This window comes from Larus michahellis, chromosome 14 (assembly GCF_964199755.1).
Source record: "Larus michahellis chromosome 14, bLarMic1.1, whole genome shotgun sequence".
Taxonomy (NCBI): domain Eukaryota; kingdom Metazoa; phylum Chordata; class Aves; order Charadriiformes; family Laridae; genus Larus; species Larus michahellis.
The window spans coordinates 9,830,220-9,843,764 of NC_133909.1; the positions used below are offsets into that span (position 1 = coordinate 9,830,220).

The window sequence follows — 13,545 nt, forward strand, 5'->3', positions numbered from 1 at the left end:
TGTGAATAAGCCCATTATTTTCAAAGTAACGGCATCTGATAGCAGCTTGGGAAACACAGGGCTGACAGATGTGAGCCCATGACAAGGCCTGGAAAAACACTGAATGAGGAGCACTCTGACAGACCACAATTAATTGACTTTTGAAATAACTTCTTTTTTTTCACAGTTCTACTTGGCTGAGCAAGATTCACAAATTGCTGTCTTGAACTTTTTAGTGGGATGAAATAGCTGCCAATGAAAGTCTAAATGACACGGGCTCTGAATAGGAGTCATACAATGACCACACCGTGACATGTTTTTAACTGACATATTGATTATTCGAGAAGTAGCAGCCACTCAATTGGGAGGGAATCAGGAAGGGGTGGGAGTGAGTCAAAACAGAGTATGGAAATACAGTCTGTTAAACAGTAGCCAAGTACAGTTTTATTTTAGGAAACATCCTGATAAACATTTTCACATATGTTCCCAGAGAATATGATTTGGAGTCCAAGTCTGTTGTTCCTTTTGCTGTGAAAAAGTGATCACAAAGCTAAATCAAGAGGAAATTACCTTAACAAGTAAGAAAACAGACCTCCTGTGAGTCACGAGCGTGCTGACTTCTCTGGGCTTTCAGTACCTGCTCAGGACCCAGGCTGTACTCGCACGCGTGTTTACGCAGGCTCAGAATATCTATTTGTCTGTCTTTGGAAACTGAGGCCAAACTGGCAGACCTAGTTGACCTCTTAATCCCAGGGACATCATGGGACAAGTACGTAGTGAAGATGAGGATTTTTTAATTATTTTCCTAGTTTTTGTCCTACCTGCCAGGCTGATCAAGCAATGCTCTTGTCTGACTCTGTGGAACTCTTCAGAGAGTTTATTCCCCAAAACCTTCATCAGCCGAACTCGCTTGGAGAACTTTAAGTGGAAAAGTCAATTTTTAACTTGTTTTGTGGGTGCTTTTGTTTTGGCTAATTTTTAGAAGCCTGTTGAGCCACCAGAGCAGCTCCCCGTTGAGCTGCTTTCCACTGGCCCCACGGGAGGCAGCAGCTTGCAGACCACAAGCCCTTTAGTCCAATTTCACTGAGTAATATTAGGAATCGTTACCCATTGCTGCTTCCAGATGTAACTTACACTGGCAGATGCTGGACATCACGTAAGGCTTGTTTTAAGCAATCCCATTGCACATACCGAGTCCTTTGTTGTTCATCTTCCTCTACCTGATGGCCATGTTTTTGCTTAGCTGAAAAGCTCTCCAGTTCCATTTACTGGATAGGATGTTCCCCTCGTCCTCGGCTGGGATGCAGCGTTACCGGTAAAGGCTGCGTAGCTCAGGTGGAGGAGGCAGTTCAGGAGGGGTTTGACAGTCCCAAGGACAGCACAGCCTATGCAGCGCTCCTCCTTTTCTCCCAGCCCCTGTTCTCATCTAACTCGGTGAGTTAGGCAGTGAAAGGCCTGTTATTTGTACACTAAAGCATCTTTATTTCTGCCTTCCTTATTGCTTCCTTCAACTTCAAGCACAGAACAAAACATTTAGAGTTAGGGCTTTATTGAATTCGTAATATTGCAATTAATTCACTTTACAGCTGAAAAGATCAACAATAGTCAGCTTCTAAAAGAGTTACAGGCACAGTCATAAAAGAGACAGCATAAAATCTATGTCTGTTGCCCTGACAAGGATGGCTCGCTGATACATCTATAGGAGATAACATGTAGCATTCATAGTGAAGGACATGGCTGATCAGTCAACAGGTTTATAATTACATAAGCATTTATTTTTCTAAGTGCAGTATTCTACTGATGTGTTTTATCGAAGAAAAGATTTAAACAGATAAGTATATTTTCAGTGGGTGTTTCTCCATTTACTCTCAGTTGTACATTAATATGCAAATGCTTTTGTATCATCATGGCTTTACTAACAGCAGAATTAGTTCTTTTTCTAGACTGGGTAAATTGGGTTACTTATAGTACTAAAAAGAGAAGCATAATTAGAATATGTGCTTGTATCTACATTTTATTTAAAAGCAGTACAGCTTGGATAGTTACTGGCCAAGTGAACACACATCGGTTGTGCTGAAGAGGCTTTTGAACCATTGGTTATCATGCTGTAACTAGTATTTTTTTTTATATAATGTTGCATCACCCCAATGTTTTGATATATCCAAGATATCTGAAGCTAAACAAGTCTTCAGAAGTGGAGTAATTCAGTTACACCCTTCTCATTTCATTCCAAAGTAACAGAAACCCACTCTTAACCTTTCTAGTCACTCACAGCACAAAAGAAAGCAATTAAAAAAGAGAACCGGGACTACAGCGGCAGACTTATTTCACTGCCTGTGGTAATCCAGAACACCTTGTGTTACATACTGTTGGTCATACACCACTGTCACGTGTAAAGAATCCAACAGTGTCCAACGTGGAGGAGTAAGAGCTCTTCTTTACTTTGCTCCAGGCTATGGCTAAAGCAGCCTGTAGACTGAGAGGTTAATATTAACCCCCTTTAAAGTCAAGAAGCAAGCAACAGAAGATGTGGACTTCCTCCCCTGCACAAACTGCCAGAGCCCCAATGACCAAGGGCCCAGGGTATTCCCTCAGCGCCTGCCGAGTGGGTCTGCAGCCCCGTGGCCCAGCCAAGCAGCTGAAGGGAAAGGATTTCTCAGAGGAAACTGCTCCTGTCCCTCACTGCTGAAAAACTGGAAGTGCAGAAAAAAAAATATTTTTGCAGTCACTGTTGGCTCCTAGCAGGACACATCCTCCTTCCACACCTTTCGAAGGGCTCTGCTTAGTTTGGTAGTTTTCGTGCTGACTGTGATGTGGAAAGCTGAGACCCTTGAGATAGTACAACTACTCCAGAGACAGCCACGGCACTTTCAGGTCCACCATCGATTCCAGATCCTACTCCGGCCAAAGAAATGGAAGTGTCTTACCAGACTTATGCTATCCTTGACAAAGTACTAAGAGTTTACAAACCAAGTAAAAAGAGAGACACCAAGCCTGAATTCCTGCAAGTCTCTCTCTAAAGCACTTTGGCTAGCCTGAAATGAAAGTCACAGAGGTTCTTCCAAGCCCTGTAGCAATTCCCTTCCAAACTGCCAGTAGTAGCTTTGTGTTTTATTTCAACAAGTCCCATAAGGGGGAGTTTTACAAATCAAAGTCCAGGAAGCGTCTTGTGTGAGAGACTTCCCTGTTCCTCATGGGCTACTACAAGAAATAAGAGCCAATGTGTCCAGAAGCATCAACAAGATACAGGCCCAATAACCATGAGATCCAAATACCTTGATTGCCTACTGATTGTTTTAAAGTTGTAAGGAAAGCATGCAGAAGTACAGATTCCTCTGTACGTGGTGAGGACTTCTGAAGACATACCACAACCCAAAGCAAAGAACACCAGGAGAATTAAAAATCCATTCCAGTGGGAATGGAAATATATTCTCCTTTGTGCTAATTCCCTGTATGTTTCAAATGACTCACGTGTCTGCCTGCAGGCTTCATGCAGAGAGGAAACAGTGTTTTCTAGGTACTGTGCACACTGTCTTGAGATCAGAGTCCTAATAACGTGTAGGACTCCATGTACCACCTGAACAACTGAAGATACACCAGCAGATACTATCCCGCCTCATGAAGAGGAAAAGCTTTATGACAGGAGACCCTGCTTTAAGTGAACAGCACGTTTATGCTCCCTATGCAAGCCAAAACTGCATTCCCTGAACTCAACACACACACAAAAAAAAACATTGAAGAGCCTTCAGCGTGAAGATGTGAAGCATGTTCTGGGTCAGAATATGAGACAGAATGCTTCATCCCACAAACTATGTTGTTACAGGGTGCATGCTACTGCTCTGCAGGATGCCTTCCTGAAGACTCTACGGTGTATTCCCAGTCTCTCAATGTCATTTATTTCCTGATGATTCTAACACCATTTCTTATCCATCAACTCTAAAAGTCTCTGCATTTCCATTCTGATCAGTTTTGTCATATTGGCTTTTATAACTTGATGTTATAAGACCTGAACTTACTGATTTTAATAGATTCTCTGTTACCTCCTGGAGTCATACACTGAGAACACGTGTATTGTAAATCCTGACTACGGACAACAGTCTGCATACAGAGAAAAAGGCAACACTGAGACCTACCTCAAAGCCTGAAACATGAATTTGTCAAGGATTCTTCCCGTTTCTTTCTCAAAGGGTTTATTGCTACCTGTGAAACACATTTAGATCTGAAAATCAATTCTGGAGGATCCTTTACAGCAAACCACAGAAGCTACAGTGGCTACTGAAGACATTTAAGGACTGACTGTCTCATAACTTTGCTTTTAGAATCACAGGGTTGCAAGAGACCTCTGGAGACCATCTAGTCATCAGAAGGACCATCAATGTCTGTTGCAAAACCTTTCATCGTAGTTTTTACTATCATCAATATTTTACTAAATCGCTATCTAAAGGCTTTAGCGATTCAGACCAAAGAATTAGCAGATATCCCAAACTGCTTAAAAGAGCTAATATATTTTGTCTCAAACAAACCATCTTTGAGACTTCTTAGACTAAAAGATACAAAGATGACTTGCTGCAGGACTGACTATTAGGCAAACTAAATTAAGACTGAGACCTTACTGTTCCAATTAGCAGAGAGTGAGAACGGTGCCACTGGAAAATAACCAGAAGGCAGGGTACAAGGCTTCAGTAAACTGGGCTTTGAATTTATAGATCAAGTTATGCTTCTCCCCAACAGCCATGAAAATCACAAACCCTCCGTCGCAGTGGAGCAGCACACCAATCTTAGTAGCCTTCACATTGGGTAAGCACTTTTCAACATCATTATGCCAGGATGATATTTTGGAATTAAACCACTCAATACACCAAGAACTGCTGTTCCTCCCCAGGCGGCTCTCGGGCCCCTGACGCTCCATGCTGCCGTAGCAGATGCCAATGCCACAGAAGCTGTTCTGTTGCAGTTCCACCTCCCAGTAGTGGATGCCTCTCTTGAAGCACTGGAACCCCAGTACTTGGGAACAATCGGTGAAGCGCCGAGGGTGCTGGTTATAATTCAGGGGGGTGTCCGAGACAGACATCCTGGTGTATCTCTCAGACAGCATCACTTTGTTATGAGCTGTGTTGCAATCCAGTGTGATGTTAGCAGCATCTGCAAGGACATGAATTGTTCGAAGGTACTGAAGAGCAAAGCACTTTTATTTATACTGTCCTGCCTAGGCACTTGTTCCTATGCGTGTTTATCTCCCTGCTCTGCTCTCCTCCACCGTGCAGGCAGTTCCTAGGGCCACAGTAATAGCTCCTGGGTTCAACTGCAGCTCTGTGTTTCACAGCAGGCCAATGGAGGGCAAGTTTCCTTCCTTTCTGCATCCCCATGGGATTCCTTCGCCACCCAAATATATGGTGGCAGGAGGAGGGGATTGCTGATCTGGCAGCAAAAGGTATACCATATTGTGTGCCAACTGCTATAGCATCTTAAGCAGGCCATTGTGGGCTCACTTAAAAGCCTGGATTTCATTTAAAAAAAAAAAAAAATTCCAGTTTGTTACATCGTATTTCTAGGCTACCCTAATGAAACCAGTTGGGGGAAACCAAAGCCATTACCAAGCAAACTTTACCGTTGTAAAGCTACAAGAATACCAAAGATTAAATTTATCCGGCAAAAGAACCACTTAGAAACCTCCCATCCCCTTTTCCTCCAAAAAATTTCCTTCATTTGTAACAATTAGTTGATAACCTACTAAGCTAACTAAACCCCCTCAAAGGTATTTTTGTCAGATAACTACAGAGGGCACGTAACACCAGCACGGTAAGTGCAGAAGGTTCATCTTTAAGTAGCATAACGTTGGGCATCTTACACTGCAAAAGCTCCTCTCTGGATTTCTTCAGAAAGCTGTCAAGAAGTTCTTTAGCTGAAGCAGCAGCTGCAGCAGCATTTACTGTTCCCATGGTTGGTGCTGTGTCGACAGAAGAAAAGAGAGTTTGGCCAGTTGGGAAGAAACCTGCATGCTTAACACACGGCCACCCTCAGGTTGGAGTGGGCCTGTGGAGGTCACCTGGTTTGGCCTCCTGCTCCAGGCAGGGTTAACTTCAGTATTAGCTCAGGTTGCTCACAGTCTTGTCGAGTTTTGAAAATCCCCTGTTATCTCTGAGCAGCCTCTTTCCCTGCTTGATCGCTCTCACAGCGACTAGTAAGAGCCTTCTCAGAGCAACAGCTGAACAACTGAATACACCAACACAGGCAACCATCTAGTTACCATTTTAAGAGCAGTCAATGAAAATTAGAATAAGTATGCTGAAAGGTTGGACTTACCAAGTTTAGCAGGTTTCTTTTTCTCCTCTGGGGGTAGGGGGAGAGGAAAAAAAAAAAAAAAAAAAGAACTGTGAGTTCTACTAAGACTGAAAAGCCACTGATAGAGTATGCCACCTGGAAAGCCATCATCATGGCTCTTCCAAAGCTGCAGCAGTAAAGCTGACAGCCCAGCGTGTTGAAGCCAGGTACAAATACACCCACACTGGAAAGCTACACATGACACACAATGTGCAATTTGCTTCCTGTTTCACAGGGTCATAAGCCTGGAAGGAGCTTCATCTCTACTCCAGGATGCAGCGTGTTACGGCAAGTGGTAATAAGCCTGTGCCCATGACTATTCTTTTTCTTTTTACAACAGAACTTCTGGTGCAGCAACAGAAGCTACAAGTCCTTTCAACTCCAGAATCCCCAACAGACCCCACTGAGTGCTCCGCACCTAGGACTTGTGAATGGAAAGGACCATGTGTCGAGAGCTCAGTGGAAGTAACAGAAATAGTTTCTTAACACTTGGATTTATTTTAAAAGGACACTATGGAAGATACTCCAGACAGGCTAGAGTGCCACATCTAGAACCAGTATCTGGACAAACAACATTGAAAGTCCCCAGTATCACCTGCCACGGTGACTGTCTCCATCACACCAGCCTTAGACTGTAGCAAGACGTGGCCAGCAAAATGTGCTAGTGTTGAGTAAGGCTGCTATTAATCACCACTTACTGGTATCTGGCTCCATCTGCGGCATGGCTGGAGTCTGGGGAAGGATTTTCTGGGTATGCTCTTGTGAGGGAGGGGAAGAAAAAAAAAAAAAAACAGAATATGAACAGCTCATAATCAGGATTCAATACATACGAATCCATCAAACAAACACATGTTTAGTACCAGTGAGAACAAACCTGCAAGAGCCAGAGAGCGGGGAGGCTCTGCTTTGCTGTACAGCCTGCACCAACACCGCTCCGGGTGTGCGCTGAGGCTGACGCACCGCCAGATCGGGGCAGTTTGCTGCTTTACAGCTGAGGAGGCATCCATCACCAGACAGCCCAACAACCCTCCCTCTCCCACGCCAAAGTGCTCGCCACGGATAATCACTGCATCACCCTGCAAACAGCTGTTGGGTAACTGCTTGAATTCTTATTTAATGGTAAAACCACAGTTAGAAGAGGATGATGTTCTTTAGTACTTACGTGGTCCTGGAGGCCTTTTTCCAGCAATGGTTCTGTGTGGAGAAGCCCCTGGAGGGGCCCTAGTTTTCCCAGGTATTGGTTTTACTGCAATGGTGATGTTTTACATTAAGGTTTGTATTGGCAGGAACAGTAATGCATTAGCAAGAACATTTTTCAATCTTGTTTTTCAGTTACGTGAATAGAACTTCAGTGATACTCGGCAGAGCTGGAAACTGCATAGAAGATACCCACACCCCAGGCCAAAAGACACTTTTGCTTAACCCGGTAAAGTAAGGCTTTGTTCTACCACACTTACACCAGCAACACCTTTACAGCTGGGTAACCATAGTCCTATCACTCTAAAGCATTTTATGTCTCACCTCAAATCCACATCCTAACTGCATCCAACCCTGCTTCATAATAAAAATACAAATTACTGTAATGAATAAAGACTGAGCGGTGCCAGAAGGGCATAGTATCACGATACTCATCAGCTTATCCAAGTATAGATAAAAGTGAAGAGACAATGGCATGTTTTTTCTCCTACTTTAGCCCAGACTGTACCATTCTTGTGTGGAAATGGAGGACTGCAGAAGTTGGAAGACTCAATTTGTATTAACCAACTGTATTTGCTGCACTTTTTTTTTTTAAATTATATTTGTATTGGAGGGGGAAGATCCCTCATTTGAGCTCAAACCCAAGGCAGAAAATGCCAGTTCTGCCAGTGATACAGTACCTTCTGGTTTCTTCTCCTTAAAATGAGTCACTGAAAGTTTCACAATGTCTTTAAGGTTAATGGCAGAATGGTAAGTGTCATGTATCAGGTTTTGGTCCATTTCAATTACAGGGACGAAAGCGTCTTTTGTTGATGTTCGTTGCAGTGCTGCTGCTCTCTGAAATGACAAATGGAAGCTCGCATGTGGCTCACTTTGTGTAGCAGACAGAAAAATACAACCAAGTTACTTTAAATGGGGAGGGTTTTGTGCATTCCTCTCCAATTCAAAGGAGCAAAGGCTACAGTCAGACACGACCCATGGCAAAATTTCGGTAGCAACCCACATGCGTGAATTCTCAACTGGTATCTGAAGCATGAGAAAGATACAGTAGACGGCGTCACAGCACGGAGCTGCAACACCTCGCGGCGATGAGTTCTCTCACTCTCTGGCCACTCTGCTTGTGGCAGAGGCTGAACTGGGGGCAGGTACAAGACACCACGTCAGCGCTCTCTCATCGGTATTTGTGTACTTATCAGTACATCCTTTTATAGCAGGTTCTTGCACACAACTGCATTAGCATTTGACTGAAAGTGTCTGGAGAGCAGGACTGCCACAGCAGGTTTTTGTGATTCTGCATTCTAGAAACACAAAGAATTGGAATCGCGTTTCAAGGACATATTACCTTCAAAAACAGAATGTCATCGCTTTCCGTCAGTGCCATCTCAACCTGATCTCTGAGAGACTGAATTTCATTCTTCTTGCTTGACAGAATACCATAAATATAATCGTACTTATTGCAAACTCTTTTTTCTTCATCTGCAATTAGTTTTAAGGCCTGATTTTCTGTTTCTTCAATTACAGCTTTGATTTCCAAAAACTCACTTCTGATCAAATCTTTCTTTCTGGAAAGTGTCTCCTGGAGCAGAGAAGAACAGACACTGGTTTCAAAAGAACAGTTTGTGGACAAAGCACGGCTTACTGCTACTACAAGAAAGCCTTTGAGGAACACGCAGGCTTCAGTTACTTGAAAGAGGCAATAGCAAAGCTATGTATTTCAGGTAGCTTGGGATGAAAACTCATTTACTGTCGGTCTCCAGAGTCCTGCTGCGGGGCTGGCAGGCAGAGGCCAGGCCAGCCGTGCCATCTAGCGGTCACCAGCCCTGCGACGGGACTGGGACACCGCGGGTTGGGACACTGCACAGCCCCTTGCACGGCTGTAGCCGTTTCTGCCTCTGAGATGCGGCACCTCTGGTTAATACAAAGTTATTCCTGGTCCTCCGAGAGATGTTCCAGAGGAACACAGAAGTGCTGCCCCGGCGGCTTTTCAGTTTCTTAGTCCCCACGCTCGCTTCAGAAAGGATGGTACAAGTGACACGTACCCAATCCAGCACAAACTGCAGTGCCCGTCATCAGCTAAGAACGAGGATTCGTTGTGGTAATTTATGGAAAGAGACATCCTAACTTTCTGCACTGGTGCAGCCATTACAGCTCACTAATCCTTTAGCCTGGGCTGCACAGATCGGCACTTTCTGGTGCAAGAGGAAAGGAGGGGTTTGGGCCCCGGTACAGGTCGGGTGTGCCGGCATGTGTGGGTACAAAACCCTTGCACGGTGGGTGGGTTATCCCATCTCCCATGGAGCTGCCTGGCTCTGCCAAAATGCCTCTTTTCTGTTCCTTCCCAATAATGTCTTCTCCTGCCAATGCAATCTCAATACTATAGCCACTGCCACAAGAGTATGAGCATCAACCGCACGCAGTGGAGAGCGTATGCCAAGCAACCTGACAGCATTTTGAACAGTTACCCACTTACAGCAGCCTGGCTTTGGTTCGTTTTCACGGTGTTCATTGCTCGAACAGCGCTTTCACTCCGATTATGCAGCTCCATCAGTTTCCTCTTCAGTGCCGACTGCAACAGAAGAGATCAGAAAACATTTCAGAGAAGCAGTTGCCATGTCTGCTCTCAGTCAGGTCATGCTTACTGGAGTTAGAATCGTGTTTACAGAAAGTTTTAAGTAACCCCTGTAAGCATTTAGTACTAACAATTTAAATCCTACTGCTCCTTAAACCTTACAGGATGTAAGAGTACCCTTCTGCACATGTGTGGCTTGTGCAGCCAGCACCCTCCCTGCAGTTCCACCTCTCCCAACGGCAAGAGGAACACTGCCGGTTCTCTCTTTTGATAAGCACCGAGTACTTTCGTCAGCACAGCAGTTCCCAGTGCTAAGAATAAACCTTATGTTAGCTGTCAGGTTAGACTTTGGGCACTAGGTTAATGCTGCTGTTCACCTACGGTTTCATTTTAATTGAGAATTTTATTGCTTAAATGTGAATTACCGATGTCCTTAGTTCAAGGTGCCGCTAAGCTAAATCAGGGAGGACTTCATAGTGTAAACAGTACACACCCTCGCCAAACAAGTGAGAGTTTGGCCACCTAAACTTTTCAAGTGTGCTCTCATTTTCAGCTGTGCTCACTGTAAGATATGAAGCCAGGTTCCCCTCCCTTTCACTCCATGGAGAACCTGCTCCTGGCTTTTATCTATGTGCTGGAGCTCTCCCTAGGCTACTTTTATAATCCTTTGCTTCACAAGAACACAGAGCAACGTCCATCTACAGTCCCTCGGCCAGCCTGTGGTATGGCCAGGCAGTGACCCCTGTGCCGGGAGCAGCAGAGGAGGCTCGCAGTCAGTGACGACAGCCGCAGAGGCCTTGCCCGTCACCCAGCCCATGACAGGGGCTGACAGTCAACCCCGCCACAGCAGCTCGAAGCGCCATCTTGGAGAGAGCAGGGAAACGCTAGGAACGACTCCAAAGACCTGCTCGAGCACACGTTGGAGGGTGGATAACGGTTTGCCAAGGCCAGGTCTCGGTCCAGCAGCCCCCTGGCACTCCACGGCCCCAGCAGCCAGGGACCCACCGGGCGCTGGGGGAGCGAAGGGGTGCCCCGGGCAGAGCCTGCCACTCCCCCCGCCCCGGCCACTCACCTCGGCGTTGGCTTTGGCTATGTGCAGGGGGCTGGCATGACACAGCTTGTGGCCGAGGAGGCAGAGGGAGCAGATGCAGCTGCCATGCTCGCTACAGAAGAACTCGAAGATCTTGCTGTGCTTGGCACACTTGCGCTGCTGCAGGTCGCGCAGGGGCGGGCAGAGCTGGTGGTCGCGGAAGGCCGGGCTGTCCCGGTGCGGCTGCAGGTGCTCGGGGCAGAAGGAGGCGGTGCAGGTCAGGCAGGTCTGCACGGCCGGGGCCAGCTGGCAGCTGTCGCAGTAGACGGGGGTGTCCTCCCCCTCGCACCCCACAGCCGCCGCCGCCTCCTCCTCCTCCTCCTCCTCCTCGTCCCCGGCGCGGCCCCGGAGCTGCTCCACCACCCGGCACAGCACCGTGTTCTTCTGCAGCTGCGGGCGGCCCGCGAAGGTGGCCCGACACTGGGGGCAGCTGAAGTTCCCCGACAGCCCGGCCCAGGAGAGCTCCAGGCAGGAGGCGCAGAAGTTGTGCCCGCAGGGCACCGTCACGGGGCTGCGGAAGAGGCAGAGGCAGATGGAGCAGGTCAGCTCTTCCTCCAGCCCCGCCAGGCCGGGCTCCGCCGGCGACCGGGACATCGCCGCCATCGCCCCGGCTGCCGCTGCCCAGTAACTCCAGAAACGAAACTAGGGCCGGACCTTTCCCAGAATTTATGCGCCCCGTCCCCGCCCCGGCGGGAGGTGCGGCGGCACCGGCACCCGCCCACCCCCGGGGACGCCAGCGCGGGGGCAGCGGCACCGCCCGCCCCGGGCTTTGCCCCGCGGGACGGGGACGGGATGGTCCGGGGCGGCCGCCGTCTCCCCGCGGGGCCGGGACTCGGGTGGAGGCAGAGCGGCCCCGCGGTGCCCCTGTCCCGAGCCGCGAGAGGTGCCGAGCCGGGGGCGGGGGGCGACGCAGCGTCACCTCCTGCAGCCGCCGCGCCCGGCAGGTCTGGGGTTTGGTTTCTAAACCAAAACGAGTAATTTCAGCTGCGAAGGCCCACCCGGAGCGGCAGCCCACGGCGGTGGGGAGCGCTGTCTCCCGGCTGTCCCGCTTCCCTCCCGGAACCGGACAAGAGGGACCCTGGGATGCTCCAGCGCAGCCCGGCAGCCGCCGGCCTCGTTCACCGCATGGGCCAAGCGAAGGCGTGAACCCCGATTCCCACCGAGCACGGGCCCGAGCTGCCGCTGCCCCGGCTGCTTTCCTCGGAGCTGGGGCTAACCTGGCTGTTGAAGATCACATTAGCTGTTTTTAAAGCACACAGATTATCCGCATTGTGTACGTGGAAACCATCTCAACAGAAGATAGATACTTCCTCAAATATTCTTTTTCTCAATCTAACTGTTGAATAATCACTGTTTCTAACAGAAACATTGGATGCTGAACAGCAATCATCTGTGCAACTGCTCCTGTTACAACTAACTTGACTGCAAATTCTTCCAGTGGCTTCTTCCTGCTCCCTCTTCTGCCCTGTCTGCTGGTGTCCCAAGGACTTCCTCAGTGCCCACCATGCTTCTCCACTCGCACCGTCAGCGTGGGTGAAATGAAGCAGCCTGACTCAAATCTGTGACACCCCCCAGGAGTTTAAACCAGGCCTGGTGGTCTGCAGTGGAAGAAGTGTGGGCTTTCAACTGCATTTCCAGTGGCCAAAGGACACCTAGTGTGGAGAACTGCTAGCGTTCCTTTTAATGATGTCCTTTAAAAAGTATTAGCAGGCAATTGTGGGGTTTCTGTGTTGGCCTTAGTCCTCAGAGACTTCCAAAAATGTCCAGGGATCATATAAAGCACTCAAAAGAGGCCATGGTGGTTTGCCTGTTACAATTAGCACTTTGAAAGAAATTCCTAGCCAGCTATTTTGGAAGACTAAATTAAATCTGAATGGTCATCATAAACCTACATTACACAGATAATGTTAACGTCTACCTACGTTGATAATCTGCTCCAGCCTCATAATACTCCTTCAAGATGAACTATGGAGCATACGGAGCGTCGTGTCTCAAGGGCTCTGATTCACTGCTGAGTAACGGCACGCAAAGAACAACAGGAGGGGTTTAGAGCTGCTGTGGCTTTGACAAAGGAGCGAAAAGTTCAGGCATCAGGTCTGTAATCCGCTTGAGGGTGGTTTCAAGGAGATGGGCATGGCTCCACTGTTATTTACAGCTTCCTTGGGGTATGCAGGTCGGGACGTCATTAGCTGCTGTCAGGGAATGCAAACACCTGAAGGGTGGTGGTTGGCAGTGACTGCAAAGGAAGGTTCTAACAGAGCTGTGTTGTGTGTGTCATCAGAGATGGGACCAAAGAGCCGCTGTTAATGTTTACGTTTCTTATTTCTCTATAGGTGAACGAAACACTTCGTCCTGGGCTTATCTGCACTACACCACCATCATCTTTCAA

General features: G+C 47.6%; 1 protein-coding gene across 1 annotated transcript; it reads right to left on the minus strand.

Moving 5' to 3' along the window:
- Positions 1-1,519: 1,519 nt before the first annotated feature.
- TRIM25 (tripartite motif containing 25) lies at positions 1,520-11,790 on the minus strand. The gene is made up of 9 exons (XM_074607709.1): positions 11,139-11,790; positions 9,968-10,063; positions 8,840-9,073; positions 8,178-8,334; positions 7,463-7,546; positions 6,999-7,058; positions 6,283-6,309; positions 5,828-5,926; positions 1,520-5,121 (listed from the first exon to the last, which is right to left on the minus strand). Exons 1-9 carry the CDS (start codon positions 11,757-11,759, stop codon positions 4,601-4,603), a joined length of 1,899 nt encoding a protein of 632 aa, XP_074463810.1. The 5' UTR covers positions 11,760-11,790; the 3' UTR covers positions 1,520-4,600.
- Positions 11,791-13,545: the final 1,755 nt, after the last annotated feature.